The sequence below is a fragment of the Ochotona princeps genome, chromosome 4 (genome assembly GCF_030435755.1).
Source record: "Ochotona princeps isolate mOchPri1 chromosome 4, mOchPri1.hap1, whole genome shotgun sequence".
Classification (NCBI taxonomy): domain Eukaryota; kingdom Metazoa; phylum Chordata; class Mammalia; order Lagomorpha; family Ochotonidae; genus Ochotona; species Ochotona princeps.
In genome coordinates, this window is record NC_080835.1 from 9,335,638 (window position 1) to 9,363,579 (window position 27,942).

Genomic DNA, 27,942 nt, shown 5'->3' on the forward strand with positions numbered 1-27,942 from the left:
AGGTTCTCTTTCATGGTAAACACTGTTGAAGATTTGTGCCTGTTACTTTAAGGGAAGAATTTATTGAAGTAGAATCTGAACTATTTAGTTCTCACTAATAGGAAAAAAGATAATAATTTTCCTGATGATTGCCCTTTCCCTTCCCATATAGATTTTAGAATGTATGATTGAGTGAGGTTTAGGGTATTTCTAGACTTTGCAATGACCTTTTCATGCTGTATTTTTCATAAAATAATTCCAGAATTTGAATGCACCTGAGAACAAATTCTTCTCACTCAGCCCTTGTGAGTTCTTGCTGTCCATAAGGGTTCCCTATAATCACTTCTGGCCTGATAGGAAATTTCACTATGGTGATATCCAAGTATGTGTACACTTATTTATTCATGTCAGTTTCACGCTGTCACCCCAGCAATGGGAGGTGACATACCAGTGAAAAAAAACCAGCCATTCAAATTTTCATCAGCTGCTTTATTCTTTATTATGGGAATGTTTGGGAACTAGGTCAAGAATCTACTTGCATTGCAAGGTGATTGTCTTTCTGGAAGAACAATCAGGAGAATCCAATCCTTCTAAGGGGATGCAGAAAGGAGGCCAGATACCTCTCAGAGAGGTTTCAAAGTTGTAGACTTAAGCCACAGCAGCAAAGCCAACCTGATTGTTGGCACGGTCAAAGACGGTGAAGTACTGGCGGATGAAGACATCACCCAGGATCCAGAGCTCGCCAGTGTAAGTGTCGACATCCATGCCCTCAAAGCCACTAACACAGACACCATCCTCCTGGAGAAGAGAGAAGAGGATGTGAGATGGGGAACATAGTGAGGTTTGCAGGGACTCAATGGTAACCATCAAGAGCTCCTTGTTCTGACTTCAAGTAGTGTGCCTAAAGGAGCTTCTGTCTCTGCTCAGAGACTGGGTTAGCTGCTCTGGGTTAGCCTGCAGAATCTCATCTCTGCTCTCTTGGTGTGCACAATTGCTAGGCACTGTATACTGTCATGGCAAGACACAGGGCCATGATCTCAGTACTGTGTCTAGGGAGATGTCAGGTTCTGGGAAAGAGATTTGGAATGACCCAGGGTGCAGTGTTCAGATCAAGGGCAATAGCATAGTAGTCAGCCGTGGGGTCATCTCACTCCCTGCATCACTGAGCTCAGCCATGAATGCAGACTACATTCACCTGAGGAGAGGCCTAAACACAGGTAATTCTCACTGAGTAAGGTCAGCCCACTAAGAGAAACTGGTTTTGCACATGGATGTATAGAAGGAGACAAGAAGTTTCCTAAAACTCATTGGAATAAAGCTGTGATCAGCACCACTCTGACCCCCAACCACAATCATGGTGGGATAAGCTGACACCTCTGGTTTTAGAAGAAGAAATGAAGCTGACAGAGGTAACACTTTGCTCAGCATTGAAAGGCAAGATATTGAGGCTAAGGAACCTGATTACAGGTGTCTATACAAACCAAATCCACTTCATGCAATCATGTTTTTTTCACCTCATGTTATGCTTAGGGGCTTAATCCAATACTCATTCATGCACTCTTTGGGAGTTCACACTATCTACAGCTGTGCAAAGCAGGAGTCCCCCTGAGCCTTGGCTTCAGCTAGGAGAAGTGTCCATTCCCTCATGCAGAGGAGAATGTGTGGCCACTTTTGTGGGGGCTTCCAAGCAACTGCCAAGTGCTTCCTTACCTCCAGAATGTAGGCACTGGCGGGCACAGGGTACTGGACTCCATTGATGGTGTAGACAATGTTGGGCAGGGAGTACATGGAGGAGCAGCTGACAACCATCTGGAAGGTATGAGTGTAAAGAATTAGAGGGTTTAAGAAAAGAACAGGAAAAAAAAGCAAAAAGAATTAGCGGGTTTGATTTCTTGAGCATGATACTCGCACAGGTTGTGTGCTAGGTCAGATCCCTGTGTGACTTGCCTCGCCATCAGAGTTCTCAGAAGCGCCAATGTAGCTCTGGATGTTGGAAATGGCACTGGTGGGGCCGGTCAGCAGAGAGGTGCCAGTGTCCACGATGGCCTGGCAGCCATCAGCACAAGCGATGGTCTCCCCATCCATGGTGATGCTGACGGAGAGAGACCAAATGGTTCAATGAGTCCCCACCTTACACTTGTGACCCTAGGTAGCAGAACAGCTGGGAAGTCAGACTTCAATTAGACCAGGAATGGTTGGACTGAGACAGTTTCTCAGTTATTGGGCTTGGTCCTAAAATGCATACCACAGTCTTCCTACAGAGAAAGAATTTCAGATTATTCCCAGGTTGCCTCTATGCTATTGGATACTTGGTTTGCCATGCCTCGCCAAGTGTGCTGAGATGTGGTGAGGTGACCCAGACAGCAAAGAAGTGGATGTCCTGTTCCTGTTGTAGATCTAGGTGCCAGGGTAGACCTCTGCTTTCTTCCCTTTCTGTGAGTTAACTTTCCTGGACTCTGTGTGTGTGGGGAAGAACCCAACTTACTCCCAAATGTGCTGGCTGATCCAAGCAGATCAGGACAGCACATCATTCAGAGTCCACAAAGAAATGAGCTCAAAGATCATACCAGGACAGCAGGCAGCAGTGTGGTCTCACCTGTCCACGGTGATCTGCCAGTAGCCCTCATAAGAGACAGGCACCCAGTTCAGACTTCCAGTGTAGTAAGAAGAATCGATGCCACCAAACATGACCACGCTGCCACTGTCATCATCACTGTGGGAAGTTCAGTGGCAGGGAGAGAAGACAGGTATTCATTGATTCATTTATTCATTCAGGCACACATTGCATATTTGCTGTGTACAGACCTGGAGTTCCCATTGATGGGGTACTTGTGAGAGCCAGGAGCTCTGCTCAATATGTAGCTGGCATGAGTACTTCTCTTGTAATGCCAGTTCTACACAGTGGTCCATACCATTTTGACTTTTCAAGACCCTGTGTCTCAGAGAAGTAAGGTCACCTGGTCAGGTTCACATAGTTGTGGAGTTGTAGTCAAGATCGAACCTACAAATTTGTGTTCCCAATTGTGTCCTTAGCATGCTGATACTCACTGTTGTTACCTTGTGGACCACAAGAGAAGTGAATTTAGTGCAGTTGTCTCTTAAGGCCTTGTGGTGGTATGGGAAGTTCAGGCCTAGGGCTAGTTATTGTCAGTGTCTAAAGACATATTTGATGGTCATGATTATGACTAAATAGGGCAGCAGAGGTTACTGAGGCACATGGATCAGAGGCCCATATTTAGTGCATGCTCTTCCATGTGTTGGACAGCCCCAATAATATGCAAATTACATATTTCCTTTTGAGCACTAAGGATGAGGGAACTGCTCCTCGAGAGCAAATGGATCATGAAGTCAAAATTAAACAAGTGATAACACTTAGTGTTGTCAATAACTGTGAATGAGGACTGATTGTTAGAAAAAAGAGAAAGAACATGTGAACCCAACAGGGATATGACAATATTACTACCCCATTTGTGCTGTTCTAGATTTAATAACTTCAAACTTTTCCCTGCTCTAAGCTCATTCCTAGGCATGCAGCCCTGGATAATCCTTTTTGGGTGAAGTAGAAATGATGTGTATGGAAGAATCTCCAGGGTACCAACTTACGAGCTCAGGTAGACGGAGAAGAGATCCTGGGACACGAGGCCCTCATTCCACATGTTGTCAAAGACAGGTGTGGCATCAGAGGCAGAAATGCTGGGGTAGGCCAGACCCAGGATGCCATCAAAGGGAGCATAGTAGAGGAAGGAGCCGGGCTCAGACTCGCTCAGGCCAAAGATCTGGTTGGTGTCTTCAATGCCTCCAACCTGTGTAAGGAGGAAGGGGTGACAGAGATGATTCTCCCATGAGCACATGTTCCTTGGAGTACTATGGACTCCAGGCCCGGACCCAGAACTAGTCTTCTTCCTTTTATCACTATAGGAGTACCCAATGTCCAGGGCATCAGGCTGTGAGAGATGGAGAAGTACTGCTTTCTGCAATGTTTGTATCATCCCACTGTACAAACCATTGGGCACTGATGTGTTCATAGGCACAGATGTGACTTGCTGTGTGAGGCTAAGATGAAATGGATGGTCACTGGGTGGGTGGATTTTGGTCAGTCAAATGCAAAGGAGTATCCTATAAATTAAGGCCTCATAAAACTGACATGTCCTTTATAAGTCAGTGAAGCACATAAAACAACAGTGAACAGGAGGAAGAGGGGAGATGCTAATAGATAATCGAGCAATTGTGTCCCTTCTCATTGCTTTCTTCATAACATTTAGCACCGTGTTTAGCTGAGGACTCTAGGAACGATGTGTCTATTCATACAAAGCTGAGCCCTAGAATGTGTATGTGACAGCTCTGCCACATCAATCCTAGAACCACACATTATGCTGCTTGTGTGATCTCCAAGACAATACTATTAGAAACATCATGTCTTGGGTCATTCACTAAAGTCACCTAGTGTCTGGAAGGTGGCCCCAGGGACAGAGAGTATGAGGAAATGGAGATCTCAGGTGCTCACATTCACAGTGTCGTATCCCAGGATGCCGCTCATGCTGCCAGTGCCATAGGTGATGGAGATTGTCTCGCTAGTGGCCTCAAAGGTGGAGGAGTCATCAGGGTTGAACTGGTTATGGACACCTGCAAAGGCAAGGAGTGTCATCATTAACCTCCAGTTGGAAAGCTATGGCAGTGTATAAGCATGTGTTCTTGGAATTGGATTTCTTTTTTTGTGTGGGGCTATACAGAAGGAACATGACATCTGACCCAGGATGATGTTTAAGATGACATTTAGAGATCGAGAGTCACCAGGTTCCAATCTCATGTTTTTGGTGCTCAGCAGCATGTCTCTATTTAACCTCACAACTGACTTTAAGTCTTCCCACATTTCCCAGCATAAGCAGAGAGTTTGGAGGTCGCTGTCCATGGTGCTGAGCGCTGCCACACCAATACTGGCTTGTGTTTTGGTGCCACTGATTCCCCAATTACTTCCTCAAACGAGGAAAATCCCTATACTTACAAAACTGCACCATGGAAAATAACAATACCAATAGAACATAAATTAAAACTTCAAGACAAAATCTGGAAGAGGGTAGAGCTGGAAAAGCTGATAAAGGGTAGAGCTGGAAAAGACTTTACACTGACAAAGTCTCTTTCTTGGGCAAAACACTGACTTGTGTGTTCCTCTCTATTCTCCATGATGTCCCAGCCCAACATTCATCCACTGTCTTATGTAGGACCCAGTGAGGCAGCCAGCCTGAAACACTTCATCACTGCATCTTTTAGATGTCACACTGTACATGAGTCCATCTGACCACCTTTTCCCCGTTGTCTCTAGTACACCTGTGCCCAGTGCATGGCTCACAGAAGCCGCTTGAGTATGTCCTAGTGCTTGTGTCCCTGAGTGACTGCAACAGGCTAGAGTGAAAGCTGTATGATGTCACTGAGTGGTTAGGGTTCTCAGCATCACCTGATGCTGAGTAGGCAGGAGTGAATGTAGAGGAGGTGTGGATGGCAGACACTCACTGCAGGCAGCACTGGAGCAGTAGACAGAGGGCACCCAGAGGTTGGAGGAGCCAGTGTCAAAGATGACGGTGAAGTCCTGACCGGGGGTTCCAATGCTGATGGTGCCAAAGTACTCAGTCTGTAGGGATCAGGACAGCACAGCTTGAATACCAGGGGTTTACCACACGCAACCTCCCATAATGATCAACTCTCTTCCCAATTCTTTATCTTCTGCTCCCTTCATCTTCCATTCCCATCCAGTGCTACCTGCTCCATGTCCCAGCTCTGGTCTCCACACCTCCTTGAAGTCTTTTCTGACTGCTTCCTGATTGCCTCTAAGTATTCTCTGCTGAGCACATTTACACCCAAGGCAGATGTGCTGTCCTCTCTCAGCTGGTGCCCTTCCTGTGTCAGTGTCACACTTCTCAGGGGATGTGACATAACCTGGAGCACAGACTAGGCAAGGCTCAGCTGTTCATTCATTAACTGGCTGATGAGGAGACATACAAGTCACTAACACTGTAATTCAAGGAAATCATTTTGTCCCTAAAACTTTCTGTGAACAGCAGGTTTTAGGAAAGGAACAACGTTTTTATTCTCAGAGTCAACATTTCCCCATTGCTCACTCTGCTCCAGTATCCCAGCCTTTGTACTGTTCCTGGAAGCGAAAAGCTTCAGGTCACTCCAGCGTCTTTATTCTGTGTGTTTTGCCAAATCCATGTACCCTTCACCTCACCAGCACCACCATGCTTCCTTCCTTCCTCATCTTTGTCTCACACTCTTCTGCAACCCACAAATGCACTAGGCTTCTCCTTGACCTGTGGCCAAAAGGAGGCTTCATGCTCCCTGGAAGTCCCTTCCTTTCCTGGGAACTCCAGTTGTTCCTTCACTGCCCCTATGAGCATTGCCTGTCCTCAAGGAGCCATAGTCTCAGAAAGAGAACTCTCAGTGAATGGCCCCGAACCCAGTGTTGCTCTCACTGGGTTGATGAGGTTCAATGAAGTCATCCTTTCCTCCTTGGGAACTGTGACTTTAAAGCTCAATGCTGCCCGCTGTTTCCATCACAAGCCTGGGTCTAGAATGCAGCTCTCAGATTACATAACCACTGAAACAATGAACAACTGAATGAAGGACATGGGAAAGGACCAACAGTGATTGTGATTCCCTACAACTTTGAGCTTCTGAGGTCCAGGGACAATCCCTGACCATTATGCACGTGTGTTGCATGCCCCTGTGCTGCTACCTCAGTCCTTGTTGCTGCCCCTTCCACCTGCCCATTCACTCACATCCAGGTAGTTCTCCAGGCTCTCAGAACCAGAGGCCAAGACATCTTTGGGGAAGTACTTGGAGGCCCGGTTGAGGGTGTGAGTCTTCAGGTAGTCCTTCAGCAGGCCCTTCTCAATCAGGTTCTTCCTCAAGGACTTCTTTCTGACCAGGGGGACCCTAAACAGAACATTGGATCATGCATGATTAGGAGATTATGGATAACTGGTCCCGGGTTTTAATTAGGAGATGCTGCAGAAGCCCGAGAAACTAGTCTAAGAGACATCTGTTACAGAGCACTGCACAGAGGTGAGGTCACAAGATAATTCGTGATGGGGCTGACATCTAACCTCATCTGTCCTCCAGGTCTGGGTTGTAAAATACATCACAGTGTAGCTTCCCATGGTGGCAGAAATAGAGGCAAGGAAGGGAAAGAACAGATGGTGGAAGACTGAGAGGAAGGAAGGAGGAAAGTTGCAGAGGAAACACAAGGAGCACAGGAAGCCTCAGCGGGCTGGGAAGCCTCAACAGGCTGAGAAACCCCTGGAACCTGTCTTCCTGGTGCTCAAGCCCAGACTCACTTGTGCACAATGCACTCAGAGAGTGCCAGCAGGCCAAGCAGCAGTAACCACTTCATGGTTCTTCCTGTCTCCTGAGTCCGTGCAGAAAGCAGGTCGAGTGGCAGGTGTGCAGCAGCAGGCAAGAGCCACGGCTTATATAGGGGCCACTTGCTGACTGTAATAACCCTTATCAGGCATGTCAATGCCACCTGCTATCACACTTAGCAGCAAACAGAATAGTCACTGATAAGATTTGCTGCTCAGTGTCACGTTCTTAGTAGTTGCTTATTGAATAGTAGTTTTCCACTAAACCCTGCATCCCATGGTTTGGAGTGCACGTGGCAAGAGTTCCCAGCCATAGAGTCATGACTATTACTTCAGAAATGAGAATAGCCCATGTTATGACTTCCACAATTACTATTTTGAATAAATTATTCAGCAGTGCACTGAGCACAACATTGCAGCAGTGTTGCAGAAGCTCATTGTCCCCCAGTTTGTCCTAATGACACAGATGGTTGGAATGCTTAGAGCTGCCTGAGGTGATTGAGGTCCGTGCTGCTGTGTGAGCCAACATGGAGAATACCGGCAGTGTTCTGTGTATCCTAGCAGGTCTCGTTTTTCAGTATAAATAGATTCATGCTTGCTGTTACTATAGGATGTATGTGTGTGGAAAAGGATTTGTTTTCTCACCCTGGTAGCTGGCTCAGCATTCCCTCACCCAAGACATGCACACCCGAATTCTCTTTCCTAAGGTGGGACATAGCATCCCTAATCTCTCATGCTTCACTGAATCATAAAGAAATTCTTTGCTATGATTGGTTTCATACTTGGTCCTCAGACTCTGCTCAGCTGAGGAGTCCCGTGGTAACATCTATGGGACAACAGCAGGCCCATGTCCCTACTGGGACTCCCAACCAATCTGTCAGCAATCATGTCCCAAAATGGTGTCCCATAGTCTTTTCCCAAATACAGAAGCTTTTCAAAGAGGTCTTCTGAAGGCAAAACTAAGCCACCAACATGCTGTGAGACCACAGCTCAACCTCGTGGGATGGAGGCTGTATCTCCAAGATCTCCCAGCTCTCTCTCTGAGTTCCATCATCTGGCTGCCTAATTCTGTCGTCAAAATTGTACAGTAAAGTATGCTTCCATGTCTGCCGTTCATCAGTCAGAAAATTCACTGATCCTGAGCAAAGGGCTGTGAAAACCCAGCTTTGTTCCTGTCAAACTTGTACCTGGATCTGAACTAGGGCATGACTGAGGTTAGGGAGCTGCTAATGGGATGCTGTGTTCTCTTCCAACAGAGAGAATTGAACTGAATCCACTTAGGTGAAGGTTCCTCAGCAGGTGTTGGAGCCCACAGAATTGCTTATTGAGAGTACACAATACATCCTTGCACATCTGGCATCAGCCATGAGCTCTGTGGGAAGAGCTGTGGGAAACCCAAATCCAAGTCCTCATGAAGCTCTGTGTGGGATTTATGACAAGAAGATTGAGATGCCTCTGACTCAACAAGGGCTGGCATAAGAAGAGGAAAGAGCAGGAGTATGGAATGAGGAACGTATGACTCTGGGTAGCCTTGTGGTCATTTATGGTTTGGGTAATAGTTCTGCCATAGTCAGGTTGTGGAGTTTGAAGTCCCATTTGGATGTCAAGGAGCCTTGGCTCTCAGTTTGGGTGGAGAAGCCGAGGAATCTAGAACAATCAATGCAGAGAATGCATAGGACCATGCAGGTGAAGCATCCTCACAGGTTTTGAGGTGAAGGTATTGTGCTTCCTCTACTTACAGGCCGGACAGAAGAGGTATGTGTGGCTGATGTTGCATCCTTCTCTTATCCAGTGTTGTAAACCCGACCCGGGTGATAGAGACCCACTGGAGGCTGCAGTCTGGAGAGCAGTGGCTGATGTTATAGCACAGATTGAGGGAGCAGGGCAAGACTCTCTGTAGCCTGGTGCCTGTATGATTAGGATGTTAGTTTGCATTTGAAAAGTTCTACCATAGGTCTATTATCTGTGTCTCCCGTCCCGCGGAAGAAATCACCCGATACTGGAGAGTGTTTCAGAGGCACATTTATTTCAACCTTCAGTTCCTTCTTTGGGGCAGAAGCCCCTGGCTTATATATCCCTCCTATCCGTTAAATCCGTTACCCAGAAGCCTTCAGTTAAGTCAGTTAAGTCCGTTATTTCCGTTACACAGAGAACCTCCTCACCCCTCCCCCAAGGCCCCTGGCTATCTCTCAATCCTCCAATCAGCTTACACGCCTGAGGCAAGCAGTAAAGGGCCAATCACAGGGCACTTCCTGAAACCTGTCTCCAAGAGGAAGTAGGGTCCAGGCATCATCTTAGGGCAGGGCACATGTGCAGTGCTCCCAACAGTCTATGAATTAAAGGCTTAGTGTGCAGGATGGTGCTGTTGGAATGGTGAAGCCTACCGGGACATCCTTGTAGTGCTGGGTTCACACTCAGGGGAGGACATTCTCATGTCCTTGTTGCTGTGGGCTTGATCTTGGAGTCTGACTCTCAGAATCTGGTCTGGCATGCCTGCTTTCTCTGCATGTCCTACCATCCTCCATAGACCTAACCAGAAAGAAACATTTTACCATGCCCTTTCAACAGGTATGTATAACACATGAAGTAAATAAATATCTATCCTTTCTAAGAACATGGCCCAGATATTTTGTTTTAGGATCAAGGAGCTGCCAAACACAGCTCCCATCTCAGCATATCCAAGCGTGTTCACAGCAGGCAGATCAACTCTAGCCTCGATGTATTGGTGTATAAAATTGGAGCTTATATCCAGCTGGCCATGTCTCTGTATACTCACTCTCTCCATAGTTGGTTCTGATGAAACACATTGCCCTGTGGGAAAGTCCCCCCAGCAATGCTTGAGGATAGCCCCAGAAGCCAGCCAGAGGAAGAAGACCCCTGTGTGTGTGTGTGATTTTATCATTAGCAACAGCAAATGGGTCTGCAACCCTCTTGAGAAGTCTACTTCTCAAGACATGTGTGCATCCTTGCTGTTTTCCTAACATAGGGCCATTTCCAGAGCATGTCAGGGATCTGAGAAGGGGAAGGTTGATGCAACTGTTTGGTTCCTGTGTAAACCTTCATGATACAACAGTGCAATTTCGTTGAGTGTTTCTACTTTTCTGAATACTGTCAGATCTGTGCTCCTTTGTTTCCTCTTAAGATCATTATTTTTATTGTGTCAACATTGACGCAGTGTGTGTTGGGGTGGTAAGATTTGGTGTTCATCACAAGTTCTTCTCAGCAGGCACTGGTGCTGGTGGGACTGGTCCCTGTCTCTCAGAAGAGCTGTGGTCCTGGAATGCTCTTGTCCCACCTGGTTCCTGTCATAGGTCAGCATGTCAGTGAGCATTCCATAATGGCCACCCCAGGGGCTCTTCAAGCAGCACTCTACCTGACCTTCATTATGTGTCAGAGCTCTTGGAAGAGAGATAGGAATCCTAATTCAGGCCTCTCTGATCAACAATCAGGAATACCCATGACTTGCAGCAAAGAGTCCATGCAATCTCGCTGTGCCAGGCTGGACCATGGAAAGATTGGACAAGAATGTTTACTAAGCCATTAGTCTTGCCCAACACCCAGGTTGGCAGTGCCTGGCCTGAAGGGGTCCAGGGCATAAGATCTCTAATGCCGACCTCCACCTGCCAAGGTCCATAGTGTTCAGTTCTGATATATGGACATATCATATGAGGCAATGGAAAGAAACTGAAAAAAAAATAACCACTCCTGATAGGCAGAGATGAAGTGCTTAGGTATAACAGGTGCTATGGAGCTTGCTGATCATCCTGAAAGAGATGGGCCCCTTGATCTTTGCGTCAAGGTCTCAGCCTGAAGCTTGGTCTTCCACCATGCAGGAGGGCTGTGCTGCACTGCTCATCCCCACAAGTGGCTTCACTTCCAGAGCTGTGGGAGAAAAGTTCACTTTAGCTCTATAACCTGATGCGTTTGATTTCAAGTATGCTTTATAACATGAGGGGCTTGCATGAATTCATGTAAAGTGCAGTTGAATGGAGAGTTCTTCAGTGCCAAAGGTTTGAAGTCTGTGCTTAGGTTTTTCTTAGTACACGTATACCACAAATGTGTTTACCTTCTCCCGTGCATGGTTATTGTGTATAGATTGTAGGGAAGAACAAATTGACAAGCAGATGCTTAAAGGAATGGTTAAGATGCTTCTTGGAATGCCCACATTGCATATTATAGTGCCTGGGTCCCTGTCCATGTTCTCTTCCCAATTCTGGCTTCTTTCAAATGTGCACCCCAGATGGCAGGAAGTGATAGATGTATTGAGTACTTGGGCTGTTGCAACTGAAATTAATTTCTGAGCTCCTGGTTTTATCCAGGTCCATTTACTGGTGTGGCAGGCATTTGGGGAGCAGCCAAATGATTCTTTCTCTCTCTCTCGTCTGTCTTAACTCAAAATATGTTTAGATCTTTTAAAAATGACTCCTAACCGCACTATCCAGTACCTACCTAGTTTATTGTGAACGAATGTATATGTTTACTTATAAATAAGGCACCATACAAGAGAGACCACATAAGAGAGACTACATTGTCTTATCATGTGGGTATATTCTGCTCAAGTTGTTGCTTTTTCCACTTTTTTGTAAAACAAAGAAATAACTGCTCATGTATTTTCCAGGTGACTACTTCTAACTCTACATCATTATTGACATTTATTTTTAATGCTTGTTTTTTATCAAGTGTCAGAGAGAGGGAAGGGAGAGGGAGAAGGGGAGAGAAAATGTGTGACAGAGAGTATGTGTGATTGCATGAGAGAGGGAATCAAACAGCTGGTTCACTGCACAAATGGTCACAAAGGTGTTAAGTGGTCCCTGTTGAAGCCATAAGGGTAGAACATTGGTGTTCAGAGAGACAACCCTGTTCAAACCATGGCACCAACATCATGATCTAGGTAGAGACACAGCAGCACAAGTGTCCCAAAACTCCCTCACACTTCTGCCAGCTGACAACAGCCTTCTAGCCCAAGATTATAAGTGTTGTCACTGCAAGCAACAAGGGTCCCATTGTGTGCCTATTTGTCCTCTTGATAAATGGCACTGTGTAAATCATGCTCGTGTGTCTCACTGATCTTTTTTCTCTTTCTTTCTTTCTTTCTTTCTTTCTTTCTTTCTTTCTTTCTTTCTTTCTTTCTTTCTTTCTTTCTTTCTTTCTTTCTTTCTTCCTTCCTTCCTTCCTTCCTTCCTTCCTTCCTTCCTTCCTTCCTTCCTTCCTGTCTTCCTTCCTTCCTTCTTTCTTTTCTTTTCCTTCCTTCCTTCCTCCCTCCCTCCCTCCCTCTCTCCCTCCTTCCTTCCTTCCTTCCTTCCTTCCTTCCTTCCTTCTTTCCTTCCTTCCTTCCTCCTTTCATTTCTTTCTTTCCTTCCTTTTTCTTTCTTTGATGGCTGAGAATGATCTTCCTCATCATCTGTGGTTTAGTTGGGGAAGTTCCATGTGGGGTTCATGTGAGCAGTGGCCTTTGATTGTTCTAGTAGATGTGTTTTGGAGCACATGTGCATACTTTGCAAAGAGGGCATTGCTGAATTGTGGAGGAGGCATTTGTGGATTGTGTAGTAACTGCTGCACAGCTTCCCAAAGTGATCATGTTGTTAACTTACGCCACCTGCTCCTTATGGTAGGTGCAGTTGTATGTGTCAGCCACTTTAACCATTCCAGTATGTGTAAGGAGAAATATTGCCATTTGTATTATTTGTTTCTGAGGCTCACCATTCAAACACACACACACACACACACACACACACGCACACACACACATCGAGGGATCCCATCCTGTTGTGGTTTGGGACCAGGCCAAGATATGCACCAAGTGGTATCCAGGTAACCAACATGGGTGACAGCTGCTCAAGCCCTTGGGCCATTACTTATTGCTTTCCTGGGTGCACAAAGATAAAGCTAAATCATAGTGTAGCTCTCCAATTTCAACTGTTGCTTCAATCCATGGGGTTATGGAATTCCCACGATGCCTTTCTGACCCCCAAGCCAGACTGCCTCTCAGAGTGAGAAGGCATATTAAGCCATAGTGTCATTTAGAATTGGAAAGATGAAAACATATCTCTGTTCTATGCTGTAGTGAAACTGGCAATACACTTGCCTCACCTTCCCGGGGATCCGGAGCTTTGTCTACATGCGTGCATGTAAAGGGGCCAGGTCCACAGACGGACTGAGAATTTGGGGGCACAGGTGCAGGTGGCCTCCGAGGGAGCTGCTGCCTGGTTGTTCCAGTATCCATAGCTGGATGCTTTGCCTCCAGGCCTTCCTTGCTCCTGCTTTTAGGTATTGCTCTTTCCTGGGCAGTGCATGTATCTGTTACATCGACACCTGCTGACAGGGCCCTCACAGACAAGGCCAAGACTTTGCCCTTTTATGGCTTGTGTGCCTGTGGGATGATGCCCCACAGGGGCATCTCCTGTGAGGTTGACGGTTGTGATTGGTAGCCAGTGGTGACTGTGTTTTGCCAAGAGTCTGTCAGCTGCCATGAGCAAGGACTTTGCACATTCTCTATGTCCCGTAGTTGAGCTCAGGGGCTTATTTCCACTGCTTCTCAGTTGCTTGTCCCTACCCTTTCCACACTAATAGGGCGTGCTTCCTCCCTGTGTCTAGGATGAGTGAGACCAGCCACCCCAGTCAAGGCTCCCAGCTAGGATTTAATTCTCACGGGTCCAGTGTCCTGTGCTTCATTCAGACGGTCACTACTAGGACAGGAAGGTAGTGAATGGTCAGGTACTCCCCTGAGCCATGTGAGAAAATGGCGGTGGCTGTGTGGAGGGTGTCAGGAGGCATTCCTTGAACTCACAACTCAGTCCCTGCTGAGATCCCAAGCCACGTGTGCACTCCGGGGTTGAGGCTCCTTCCCCGTGTGCCTGCCATGCTGTGTACTTAGGGTTTTCACCGGACCCATTCCCTGTGTGTGTAGAATACCTTCAATGCTGCTGGTTTTAGTTTTGTAACTTTTTCTTTTTTCAGAGTGGTGCAAGCAAAAATTCAAGTGGGTGAGGATTGGTTGGGCTTTGCTGCAGCATCAGCAGGCATAGGCTGGCACTGGAGACTAAATGTGTCAAGTTAAATTCCAGAACCACCTAGAGAGTGCTTAATCAGGGAGTGGGAGTGGCCTAGAAGAGAAACAGTGTGGGCCTCCCTCTTGGGTTAACACTGCCACTGGAGGACAGGAAAACCAGGGCAGCGGCAGATGTGGCTAGACAGAAAGGCACCCAACACCGACAGCATGTGTGTGGGCTGGATAGTGGAGCTGCTTCGATATTAAGTCTATAAGGTCTGGAGCTTTGGTACTGTCTACATTTACTTGCTCTGAAAATCTATGCAGTTCTGTGCAAGCAGGTCACTGTGATTGTACTAGAATCCTCCTGGCAATCTGATTGCCAATGTGCTGGTGTCCTGACCATTTTACCTGTGTCATGTCATTCCCCAGCTGGCAGCAGGCTTTGTGCACCGTAGCTGGTCTATACATTTTGCAGGTGCGCAAACAGAGCTCTGATAAGATAACTTTGTGGTGCAGAGTATTGTGCTGAAGCCCAAGTCTCTCTGTTTTCTGTTTGTGACCCTGTGCTGGATGGTGCTCTGCTCATGTGTCTCCAAGTGGTCAAACGGAGGCTAAACTGGGATTTACAGAGTTGATCCACATTTGCTGGCATGCAAACACAAGCTGCTTTCCACTGAGCTACCTCTAAGGAAAATCAGCTTTAAAAAAATTGGAATCTGAACTGCTTCCTTCTGATTCATTTTAGAAATATTTTTTAAAATGGGTTTTGTCTGTTGGTTGTGAATAGGGGTAGAATATTCTGAGGGCAGGATTAAACAGATGGAGAATTATGAGTCAGGTTACATGAAGAGAATGCAATTTTGAGACAGAGGAGAGGACAAGCCAATGGCAGATGGACATCTTGAGACCCAGAACATTGGGAAACTCAGAAGCAGCAGTCATAGTAGTCAGATACCTCAGCAGTAATTGGTGATCAGCGTCTCAGCAGGGGCCAGGTGGGATGGGGAATTCAGTGTCAGCTCAGGAGGTGCAAACAGGCACAGAACAGCCATTCAGATGTGCTAAATCTGCCCATGGGCATAAGCAGAGTGGCAGAGCATTATCAGGCAGGCACAGGAATACAGGGATTTCATCGTTCAGACATGTCAGCAGTGCTACAGGTGCCATTTTGTGGTCAAATGGAAAAGGCTGTTGCGGGCTGGAAACTCAAAGTAAGCTGCCCATGCACTGAGCTGTGAGCAAGCTTTCTTCTGCTTGAATGCAATGCCCTTGTCCCACAGGGAAAACAGTACCAGTATTGCATTTTGTTGCTGCCACCAAAGGTAGGATCAGTTGATCCCTAGATCCTATTATGAGCAGGCCCATACCCATTCCTGCAGCACATTAAATGCCATTTTGTGTACTGAAGGAAAAACTGTGAGGTTGGAGGAACAACAGTGAGCTGCAATGGTACTAAACCTGGAGAGAACTCACTTATGGCTCAACACATTGAAATAATTCCACAGGAAAAATACTACTTACTCAACATTATATCCTACTGGTTCTGTCCTACTGAAAGAGTTTCAGATGAACCTCATACCTAAAACCAACAAGACTAACAACGCCGAGAACTCTGTGATTTATGACAACTGATGCGTTTACTATACCCAGGCACTGTTCGCATTGTGAGTGGGAGAAAGACTGTGTCTTTAAGCTTTGGCCCTAGCACAGAGACATAGGAGCTGGTGGAGTGTAGTGAGGATCCTTGTAGGTGCACAGCAGTGAGGCTGAAGCTGGGGCTTGGAGTTTGTGGTGGATGCTAGCACAAGAGCCTGAGACAGAAACTTGCTGTAGGGAGTGATACAAGTGACTCCCAACAAAGAACCAGGTGCCTTATGGAAAAGTAAAACTGACCTGTAGCCCTGTGGTCACTGCAGCTTAGAAGCAAGTCCTAAAGAGAGGATTCTGCTAGTCAGAATTGCAATGACCAAGAGCAAAAGAAGAGACAGAGGCACAGTGAATATGACTGATGCCTCCCAACAAAGGAACACAAGCCTTTGTAAATGTCAGGAGGAACTGAGGAAGACATGGAGGAAATGGGGCAGAAACAAGTTTTAAATCTTATTTTAGAGCTTCTTAGCCAAGAATGAGGAGTACATACAGGAGTTCTAGGAGTGAGTCACACAGGAAAGAGCTACAAGAAATGAGAAGAATGCTGACATATTAGAAATTATGAGCAAAAATGGAGCAAATGAAAAATCACTGGAGAGCCTCAAGAGTAGAATGGATGAAGCAGAAGAAAGACTGTCAGACTTGGTGGTATTTCTTGCAAGAAAGAGAAGCAATCAAGAGGGTGGAAGAGGAACTCAGTCAAGCTAAGTATAGTGTTCAAAAGTAAAGGACATAACTTTCTTATCCCGTCTTCTGTTGATGGGCATTTCGGTGGCTTCCAAGTTTTTGCTATGGTTCATTTACTCCATGGAATGCTACTCGGCTATTTAAAAAAATGCAATGCAGTTCTTTGTGGCCCAATGGGCTCAACTGGGAACCATTATGTTAAGGGAAATGAGTTTATCCCAAAAGGTTAGATACCACATGTTTGCCTTAATTTAGGATGAAATGATGTCAATCCGAAAAATGTATTGTAAGCTGTAATATTATTTCAACCCCAAAACAGCCTGTACCTCATGCAATTAGATATTGTGAAGTAACCAATGAAGCAAGAATCAATGTGAGTCAGACTGCTTATGATCTACATCAAAGAATAGTAATACCTAATATGCTTTTAAGACCGTATGATACTCAGAAATGGGGCGGGAGCAGAGAAATCTTCCATCTCCTTAGAATGTGTGAGGAAGACATGAAGTATAACCTATGAGGAACATAACAGATAACTTATAGACCACAGACTCAAATCAGGATTAGACAATAGTAAAACTACAAAGACATACAGGGGGAATCAAGAGCTGGACTCTATGCTTGCAATGAAAGAATCTTGACTGAATTTGAAGTGTAATGCTGCACCAAGGTAGAGGAATAAACCATGGGGAAAGGTTACAGCGAGAGGTTGGGGAAATCCCAGAGCCAATGAAACAGTGTCACATAATCCAATGTAACAAAAAAAAAAAAGAAAAAATAAAGGACATTATGGAAATGGCAAATATAAGAGCTATGGGAGTTCCAGAAGGTACAGAATGAGAAGCTGGATTTAAAGATACATTGAATGTACAACTAGAGGAAAATGGCCTGCTCAATGCAGTGGAAAACCATATGCTTTGCCTGTTCCTTTTCTTCTAGGTTTGTCTCTGCTTTGTTGAAAGGCTTGGTAATAAAAGGAGAAAGACCTCAGCGCTTCATGAGGCTGGAGTAGGGGAGGAGCTAGGAGGAGCCGGGCGGAGGCCTGAGCATCTCAAACCTCGGGCAGCCATGCTGCCCGGGGTGCTCGGGTGCCCTGCCACGAGTCCAGCCTAGCACAGCCAGGCTTACCACCACGTACGTAAGTACGTGGGGTGAGCCGCTCGCGGGCGGCTTCCTGATCTGCTGGAATCCTGGTTCGATGGCCCTCTTTTGGGATTGGGAGGGGGTGGTCCCAGGGCTCTGAGAAGCGGATCCGGACCTCCTCAGCGCACCATGCGGCTGGAGTGGGGGAGGAGCTCCCGCGCGGTTTCCAGATTGCCAGAATCCTGGTTTGATGGCCCTCTTTTAGGAGTGGGAGGATTGTCCCAGGGCTCTGAGAAGCGGATCTGGACCTCCTCAGCGCGCCATGCGGCTGGAGTGGAGGAGGAGCTAGGAGGAGCCGGGCGGAGGCCTGAGCGTCTCAAACTTCGGGCAGCCATGTTGCCCGGGGTGCTCGGGTGCCCTACCACGAGTCCAGCCTAGCACAGCCAGGCTTACCACCACGTACGTAAGTACGTGGGGTGAGCCGCTCGCAGGCGGCCAGTGTGCCATTTGGCGCCTGGCTGCGCCTGCTGGCCACCCGGCCAGGAAATTCTGAAATTTGATTCCTTTGATATGCTACAGGAGTCACTCCATGCTGAACCCACAGTTCTCTGAGAATGTGTATTAGTCCTTAAGAGTCTCAATGGCAGTAAATCTTCCTCTGAAGAACCTATAGTCACTTTATAGTGCAGACTACCAACACCAGTCCCTTCAAAAGCAAAATTCTGGGCCTGTCCAGCAGGATACCCCATCACCTGATAGGAGGAGGGATCAGCAGAGTGGTCACAGAAGGCAAGACTATGACATTGTCTGGCATTTGAGAACCATACTCGGGGCTAGAATGTGTCAGGTATGGGTGGACCAATCCCTGCAGAGCAACCTCTGGCATACTTAACACTGGCTGGGAACAGGCCTGGTTGGGGAACTTGGGGGAGGCCTTGGCTGGGTGGAGGTTACCAGTAAGGGGCGCAGGAACTGGAAGGGGGCTGAGTTCTGGTCGGGTCACAGTTGTACTCCCTTGGCACAAACATGTATTCGGACTCGACGCACCATGCTGGGTTAGACCGCAACACAGTTTGGTGCTCTGGAGGACCAGGGTAGATGTGGGACGGACTCGGCTAGGTTTCAACCCCAACTGAGCCATAGATGAGCTATATGTGGGTATGGACGAGCCGTGGCTGGGCTGAAACTCTCTACAGCAGGAACCAGAATTTGTTGAAGAGCGGTGCTGGCCAAAGGACCTGCTGGTATGCGTGAAACCTGACACCAGGAAGGGTCTGATGGAGGAATCTGAACAGTTCCTCTGACAGGACACTGATCCTAGAAATAAACGTAGGAAGTATGGAGGTAAACAACCCAGAAGAGGCTTTGGAAAGTGACCCACTGGCATACATTTGGCTCAGGTTGGGGGCAGACCAGGCTGAGTCGGTTCACGTCATCCACTGGCAAATCCAAGTGCTGAAACTGTGAGGGGGCCTGGCCAGGTTTGGTTGCGATAACAACAGTACAAAACACCAAATGCCATGGTGAAATGGCCTGTGCCAATAGGGAATGCAGCACCCAACCAGCACACCTCCCACTGATTTAGGTGAGGGACGAGTGTGTGATGGGCAGAGCTGGGAAGAGCTGCAATACTCATCGGATCCAATGGAGGTCGGGGCTCAGAATAGAACCAACCCAGGGATTACAACCACCAGCTGATCGGAGTGATGGACTGTGGCGGGCACTGTGCTTACTAGTAGTGTATTTAGGAGCCTGGACTGGGAACACCTCAGAGTTTCTTTGGGGATTCCCCTGAGCAAAATGGAGGAATCAAAACATTAACCAAGAAAAGATAGAAGATGGAGTAGATCAATCAACCACCTCAGATATATGTTTGCAGCGAAAAACTGGACAAGAGGAAACTCTAAGATGGACTATGTCAATCAGTGGACTCTGCACTAGTCCCATCATACCTGGATTGTTGCTGATCTAATTGATTGAGGTGACGCTCTGCTGGCTCTGCCGTCAAACCTGAGAGGGCCTCCCTAAGAGGCCGTTGAACTTGACTGGACAAGTGGGATGCTGGACTGCGTATGGTGTGAGCTTTTAATTAGGGAGTCTCGGTGAAACTTGGGCTGTGGTTATGCATCAAGGTGGGGAGGACTCACCATGGGGGAGGGGTTTGGGGTGAAGGGGGGAGAATCCCAGTACCTATGAAAGTGTGTCATGTAATACACTGTAATTAATGAATAAATGAATAGAAAAAAAATAAATAAAAGGAGAAAGAGGCAGGGACACAGAGAAAGACACTGAGACTTTAGAACGACTACTTCTCTCCCCCAATGCAAAAGATAGCTAGAGTGTGCCAGGCAGAAGCCTAGAGGCTGGCCAACCCGGGTCTCCTCGACTTGGCAGGGACACAGCACTAGACCAATCATTTGATGACTCCCCAGTTGGGCATTATAGAATTCTGGGACCACAAGAGGAATTTCGATTTGAGCTTGCACATTCTGAAATGGGATACACATGTCCCAACAGCTCTCTTGAACACTGCGTGAAATGGACACCCCAAACATATCTTGTTTATATTGAAAAGAGAGAAGGATCGCTTGTGTTGTTACATAAGAGTCAGAGATTCTTGGTTGAGATCTCATCACAATCTAGACCCACAGAGTCTTGAGTGTCTGCTTCTGTCTCTTTGTACTTCAGATCGAACAGATAGCAGAAACCCCTCCTTGCCTAACTGGAATTCCCATCCTGGTAATGTAGAAGAGACAAAGCAGTGAGGAGAAAAACAACACACACACATTTTGATTAGCTGTTTTTATTCTGCATGATGGGTGTCTTTTGGAACACAGTCGAGCAGCTACTACATTTGGCAAGAGACCGTGTTTCAGGAAGAACTATGGGGAGAATTCAAGCTAAGGGAGTGCAGTATGGAGAGCAGATGTGTCTGGAAGAGGGCTCAAAGCTGCAGAGTTAAACTGCGGCAGCCAGACCAAGCTGATTGTTGGCCCGGTCAAAGACAGTGAAGTACTGGCGGATGAAGACATCACCCAGGATCCAGAGTTCGCCGGTGGAGGTGTCAAGGTTCATGCCCTCGAAGCCACTGATGCAGTCGTCATCTTCCTGCAGAGCAGAGAAGGAAGAGCATGGGAGAGTGGACAGTGGATCCAGTGACAAGAGCTACTCATAATCACCCTGGGTTCCTTGGTGTGTCTGCAAGTTCTATGCCCAGAAGGGATTCCTAGCTCAGTGTCCAGGGCTTTGGTTGCTGCTGACCTGAAAGTACTGGTACTAGTTTCTCAGTGCATTCTTGGTGTTCATACATTGCTGGACATTGTGCGGTGTCTTTGGCAGAGCTACAATCCTGACCTGTGTAACGCCAGCTTCCATAAAGGATGTCTGACATCCGGATGAGTCAGCCTTTTCCCCTCCTTGAGTTCCTAGATGTAGCTGTGCCTGTAGGTAAGACTCGCTGAGGAGAGGCTCAGGTGTGAATGCTTCTCACTAGCAGCAACAGTCACTAGGATAAATGGAATTTTCACTTGACACTCTAGGGCATATTCTTGTGGCTCACTAGACTCAGATGTGGTCACTTTCAGGGAATGACACTAAGCACAATCTGCGAGTGGGTTGATCCCACATGTGTGGTTTTGAGATGAAGAGTTGAAAGCTGAGAATGGTTGCAGTTTGCTGAGTATTAAAGGGCAGGTCATTGAGACTCAGGACTGAGGCACAGATCTGCCTGGACACAGTCATTTTTTCAGGTTGTCATCGTCTGCCTCACTTTTCCTTCAGGGTTTTCTTCCAGATTCTCATTTGTGTGTTGCTTATAGATACGCTGTCTCACTAAATGTCCTACAGAGCAGGTGGCATCAACCTCTTGTGATTGTGCTGCAGAAATGTGCATTACTGCGTGACAGGGCACAGTGGGTGATCACCTGGTGTAGTGGCTCATTCCAGCCTGGTCCTGTGGCCCTTACCTTCAGGATATAGGCACTGGCGGGCAGAGGGTACTGAATTCCGTTGATGGTGAAGACAACATCGGGCAGGGAGTCGATGGCTGAGCAGCTGATGGTACCCTGGCAGGCGTGAGGATAGGAGTATTAGCAGGGTCTCATTCCTCGTGCATGGGACTCCCAGCACTTGAGTCTAGAAGAGAGCATCTGGGGATGGACTTGCCTCTCCCAACAAGTTCTCAGAAGCTCCGATGTAGCTCTGGATGCTGGAAATGGCACTGGTGGGTCCAGCCAGCAGAGAGGTGCCCGTGTCAATGATGGCCTGGCAGCTGTCTGCGCAAGCAATGGTCTCTCCGTTGATGGTGACGCTGAGGGTGAGATGCAAGGAATTGTTTCATGAGTGTACACAAGTTATGTGTGTGATCTACTTGGATGTACCACGGGGCATTCAACACTTGGGAAGTCAGAGTACAACTAGGCTTGTCCAGTATTGACCTGAGCTGATTTCTTACTCATTTGCTCCTTATCCTACACCTTCGGTGACATTCTTTGTAGAGAGGAAGGCTGTGTGATACTTCCCATGTTGCCTAAATGTTGAGAGTTGTGTAGAGTTGGCTTCAGCCATCTGGTCTGAAATGCTGGCAGGAGAAGCTGCATGATTGATCATTAGCAAGTGACTGTCTTGGACCTTGTATTGGACCTGGGTTCCCTCCTGTGCAGTCCTCTCTGTCCCCCAATCTCCTTTCTGGGCTCTCTCTAGTGTGCCCATGTTTCAGGTTCCTTCTTTGTTGGCTATCAAGACAGTGAGTCACCTGTGACTACAGCAAGAAATGAGATCAGGGTCCAGGTCCTGATCATTCGGCATCAGTGTGGTCTCACCTGTCCAAGGTGAACTGCCAGTAGCCCTCATAAGTGACAGGTACCCAGTTCAGACTTCCCGTGTAGTAAGAAGAATCGATGCCACCAAACATCACCAAGCTGCCCTTCTCATCATCACTGTGGGAGAGGGAGAGAAGACATGAACTCATTCATGTGCTACATTTCTGTTCTGTAAAGCCTAGGCACCTTCCTAGCTAGATCACCCGTGCATGCCAAGAGCTGTGTTAACGTGACATCATGGTACATTTCTTGTTTAACCATTTTCAGGTAGTGGTCATTATTATTATTTGCATATTTACCTATTTCAAAGAAATCTGAGGCCCAGAGAAGAAAGCAACTTGCTCAAGATTGCGCAACTGGAAGTGTTAGGCATAAGGAGAGCAAAGATATTATGGTTCCCAAATATGCTTTTGTTGTGTTAAGATCCTCATGACAGCTGCCCTGAGGGCACAAGAGATGTGAATGTGGGCCATTGTTTGCTCCTCAGCAATCAGGGGCACGGTCGGTGGTTCTCAGCCAGGGCTGGTGATGCCAATGTCTGGAAACATTAGCAGTTTTTTCACATGTGTGGGCAATCTAGCAAAGTCCACTTGTCTGTTTCCCAAATGTCCCCAAACACTCCTTGGCCTATGTTGAAGCTATGAACTTGAGCTTAGTAGTGCTCCTCTGGGAACCCAAGTATTTGAGCCATCAGCAATTTCCTACCAGAGTGGGCAATATGGGGAGGCTGAAGTGCAGAGTGGAGTGGGGACTCCAATCAGGAGGTGGATATGGCAAGTGGGTACCAGAAGCAATATCTGAACTCACACCCACTGCCTCACTGTAGTTTTTAATCTCATTTTGCATGAATGTTTATTCTGTCCCCAAATCCCAGTCAGGTCTTTGTAGTTTTGCTATGAATGCTGAGGTGTGTGTGTTATGTGATTTCCCTCAGAAAGGCATGTTTTACGGGCCAAGGTTGATGGAAGGTATCTTCAAAACATCCACTGGCTACTAACATCTAAGCTTTGGAAGTTCAGCAAGAAATATTTCAGCTGGTCAAAAATACTGAATGGAGAACACTGTCAAGGGTAAGGAGGAGGACAGAGAGAGAGAGAAAGAGACAGAGATTTGGCAGCATGATTGCTTAAAGACACCCTTCTCCACACCTTGATGGTGACACTTAACATTGTATGCTTTTGAAATCATCCCTGTCTTGGTGAGCCTGAAGAAGTTCATTTGTGGGTCTGGTGAAAGTGTTCAGTTTGATAAGGGCCCTGGGTAGGCAACGTACGAGCTCAGGTAGACAGAGAAGAGGTCCTGGGACACGAGGCCCTCATTCCACATGTTGTCAAAGACGGGTGTGGCACCAGAGGCAGCGATGCTGGGGTAGCCCAGACCCAGGATGCCATCAAAGGGAGCAAACATGAAGGTGATGCCAGGCTCTGTCTTGCTCAGGCCAAAGATCTGGTTGGTGTCCTCGATGCTTCCAACCTGTGTAGGAGAGAGAGAGAGAGAGAGAGAGAGAGAGAGAGAGAGAGAGAGAGAGAGAGAGAGAGATGGTATCATCCATGAGCACAGTCCAGAGAGCACAGTTGGACCCCTGTGCTGGAGCCATAGCCATCATGCTTGATTTGCTGAAGGACTGAGCTTGCAGGACATCAGGCTGATAAGTGGGGTGTTTCTGACTGCCCACAGGACATGTCAATGACCACTGTTGCTTGTATGACCATGTGTGTGATTCCGTATGAGATTCTGCTGTAAGAGAGATGAAACTACAACCCCGGAAATTTTGTTCATTGCTCCCTGTCCTAGCAGTAGGGATTGTGGAAGTCTTGTGACTGGAGGGAGGTAGAGGAAATAGAAGAGAATCCTGTAGGCATTTTCGCCTTCCAGGTCTCAATCCCTGTTTGCTCTATGACATTCATCCCAGAGCTGGTGTGAGGGAGCCAGCTACCACTCCTTTCGCACACTTGGCCCAGCCTCTGACATGTGTGCCACCTGTGTCTCATTGCTGTCTGGCTAACTGTGTTTGTTGCTTGTGTCATTGTTAAGAACAATACCGGTAATGTGAACTTCTAATTGTGAATCTTTGGGCTCCCCACAATTTCCCTAGGTATTCTTAAAATGGGCGTTGTGATGGAGCAGGGTCTCCAGGTACTCACTTTCACAGTGTCATATCCCAGGATGCCGGTCATGCTGCCAGTGCCATAGGTGATGGAGAGAGTCTCACTGGTGGCCTGGTAGGTGGAGGAGTCATCAGGGTTGAAGCGCTTGTGGAGGACTGCAAGTGAAGAAGTGACTCATTAGTACATGAATAGAAAGAAATGAGCTGGTAATGGCTTTCTGGTGTCCTGTTTCTTGTCCCAGGGTGAGTCACTCCAGAAGAACAACCTTTGCCCTAACATGACTTGAGGTGACCATTAGAACACTAGTTCGCTGGATCTTGTAGTCAGCCCACACCATGTCACTGATGGACAGTCTCAGGATATCCCTTAACTTCCCCAGATGACCTCCATCAAACACTGAACACTGTCATAGGCCCCTCTGGCAGGTAATGCTCCATTATGGGAAGCAAACATTACATGGGCACTCCCTGTGAAACAGAACACAGATCACATTGCTCCTAAGGGAGTGAAACTGGAAACATTGTGGTGACTGTCAATGATTAGATCTACCTGTTGAACAATTCAGTGCCTGTTGTGTGTGTTTTGTGAACACTGCATTATCATTCAGGCCCTTGCACCCTGTCATTTTCAGCCTTTAAAATCTCTCTTTTTGGACACCTACAAATTTTGTGCTGCTGGTGCACATTACCATGTCTGTTCATCCTTGTATGGCACACAGCCAGTTTTCCCAGTTTGACTCCTCCATATCCCTGATCAGCCTTGTTGTATGAATGCTAAGTGTCTCAAACAGGCTGAAGGGGAACTCTGAGAAGTGTCTGAGTGGTCAGGATTCCCAGGTTGTCAGCTGATGCCAGGATAGAAAGAGTGGGAGGGACCGTGCAGGTCCAGGTACTCACAACAGGCAAGGCTGGAGCAGTAGGTGGAGGGCACCCAGAGGTTGGAGGAGCCGGTATCAAAGATGACGGTGAATTCCTGAGGGGGTGTTCCAATGCTGATGGTGCCAAAGTACTCAGCCTGCAAGGGTCAGGACAGCATAGCTCAAGGACACAGACGTTTACATCCAGGTCTTCCTGAAGACAATCTTCTCAGTTCACTGCTCCATCATCCTCTCCTGTCTTCTCATTTCTCCTTTCAGTGCTCCCTCATTCAAAGCTCAGCTCTTGTCCCCATTCCTCCTTGTAGTCTTCTCTGATGGCTCGCTGGTTTCCCTTGACTCTTCCCTGTTAAGTCATTTGCACCCAAGGCTCATGTGCTGTCCACTGTTAGCTGGTTGCCTCCCTGTGTTAGTCTCAGCCTCTTGTGTTGTGAGCTTCTCAGAGAACATAGTGCAACCTGTGGTAGCAGCAAGTGAAGCCTCAAGTGCACTTTGTTCATTTTTCATATCAGGTGACAGAGGTCACTTAACCTTAGGGCTTGTGGAAATATGTTATTACTCAACTTTGGTGTTACTTGTAGATTATAAGATATGTCACCCTCAGTATTTCCATTCTCAGTGGCAGCACTATACTTCTTGCCCTTTCTACTCCACTTTCCCTGTCATGTTGATAGAGAATTCAAGATGGATTGCAGGGCAAGGAACTTGCATTGGTTGTCCCTTCAGTTTGTCTTTCAGAACTCTAGTCAAATGTCACCTGTGCAGGCCCATGAAAAGGCAAAGATGATTAAGCCTCTGCCTGCCTCATGACTGCCACTCTGTACAGGTATGCATTAAATTTCCAGTTGCTCCACTTCATGTCCAGGTCTCTGTTATGGCCTGGGAAGACAGTGGATAACAGGCCAAGTGTTTGGGCCCTTGCACCCATGTTATGTTCCCCACTTATGGCAGCTTTGCCTCATTGGAAAAACTTGTTTTCCTTTCCATGCTTCTCCTGCACTCTCTTGTTTCTTCTACATATGCTCTTGGCTTCCTATTGCCATGGGCTGGACACAAACTCTCCTGCTCTCAGGAAATCTTTTCCACCTCATGGAACCATGCATTCTTCTGTCACAGCTCCCAGGATATGTCTGTGCCCTCCTAGAGCAGCTGGGCCACTGAATGACAACTCCTGTTCGTAGCCTTTTTCCTAGTCTGGCTTCTTCCTGAGTTCAGAGATTCTCTCATGTCATCTTCTCCCCGCCCCTAACATTGTGCTTCCTCAATATTTTCCCCTTCAAAAAAATACCAAACATAAAAGCTGCGACAGAGTATACATATTGAAGAAATGAATGATCATAAATGAGAGTGATAGTTCAGATTGCGAGTTTCCCTGAGTATCCTTGGGCTCCTGACATCAGTCCGCTGTCTTGACTGCCATCCCAATTCCCCATTCATTCTCCAGCCCAGTCTGTGGTGCTGCTGCCGTTTCTATGTGCCTATGCACTCACATCCATGTAGTTCTCCATTGTCTCAGTGGACGTGGAGGCAAAGGCATCCTTGGGGAAGTACTTGGAGGCCGGGTTGGGGCTGTGAGTCTTGAGGTAGTCCTGCAGCAAGCCCTTCTCAATCAGGTTCTTCCTCAAGGACTTCTTTTTGACCAGAGGAACCCTGGGCAGAGCATTGAGACAGTCCCAGTTAAGGGATGATTGGTTACTGGCTAAGGATCCTGCCCAGAGGATGCTGCAGAGGATGCTACAAATGCCCTATTACACAATGAAAGTGGCTTAAGAGAAGCAAAGAAAGGAGAGAAGAGAAGCTCCCATCTTTTACCCAAAATGCACAGAGGGGAGGTGACTGCAATGGTGCTGAAACCACACCACAGCAGCTCTGATAGTATGTGCTGTTAACCATGCCTACCATGTGGTCTCAGAAGGGAGGAAAAGGAGCCCAGGAAGACTCAAGATGCTGGAACACAGGAAGGAAGGAATGTGTTCTGTAGGACAGATGGATATTCGGAAGTACTAGAGGGCTGGAGAGTTGTCCTTGGAGTTTTACATCCTGCTGCCCAAGCCCAGACTCACTTGTGGATGATGCACTCAGAGAGTGCCAGCAGGCCGAGCAGCAGCAGCCACTTCATGGTTTTTCCTGGCTCCCAAGTCAATGAGCAAGGCAGGATGAGTGGAAGGTGTAGAGCACCAGACTAGGGCCACTGCTTATATACATTCAGGCCAAATCCTCACTAATAACCCTTATCAGCATATCAATGCCACCAGCTGTTACACGCCATAAAGAAAATTATGATAAGACAGTCCCGCCTGGAGTCACGTTCAGAGAACTTACCTGCTGAGTGGCTTTCCACCAAAATGATATCACACAGTTGGAGTACATCTGGGCAGGGCGGGGGAGCTTTCCA

At 47.2% G+C, this 27,942-nt stretch overlaps 2 protein-coding genes across 2 annotated transcripts; both read right to left on the reverse strand.

Annotated features, from left to right (window-relative positions):
- Positions 1-509: 509 nt before the first annotated feature.
- On the reverse strand, positions 510-7,366 carry LOC131480165 (pepsin-3-like). Its single transcript, XM_058662974.1, has 9 exons — positions 7,311-7,366; positions 6,753-6,909; positions 5,488-5,605; positions 4,484-4,602; positions 3,583-3,782; positions 2,576-2,692; positions 1,927-2,071; positions 1,690-1,788; positions 510-777 (listed from the first exon to the last, which is right to left on the reverse strand). The coding sequence occupies exons 1-9, from the start codon at positions 7,364-7,366 to the stop codon at positions 628-630; spliced, it is 1,161 nt and encodes a 386-aa protein (XP_058518957.1). The 3' UTR covers positions 510-627.
- A 13,337-nt stretch (positions 7,367-20,703) lies between these two features.
- On the reverse strand, positions 20,704-27,666 carry LOC131480163 (pepsin II-4). Its single transcript, XM_058662972.1, has 9 exons — positions 27,611-27,666; positions 27,038-27,197; positions 25,570-25,687; positions 24,710-24,828; positions 23,839-24,038; positions 22,566-22,682; positions 21,910-22,054; positions 21,711-21,809; positions 20,704-20,853 (listed from the first exon to the last, which is right to left on the reverse strand). Exons 1-9 carry the CDS (start codon positions 27,664-27,666, stop codon positions 20,704-20,706), a joined length of 1,164 nt encoding a protein of 387 aa, XP_058518955.1.
- Between the last annotated feature and the right edge of the window lie 276 nt (positions 27,667-27,942).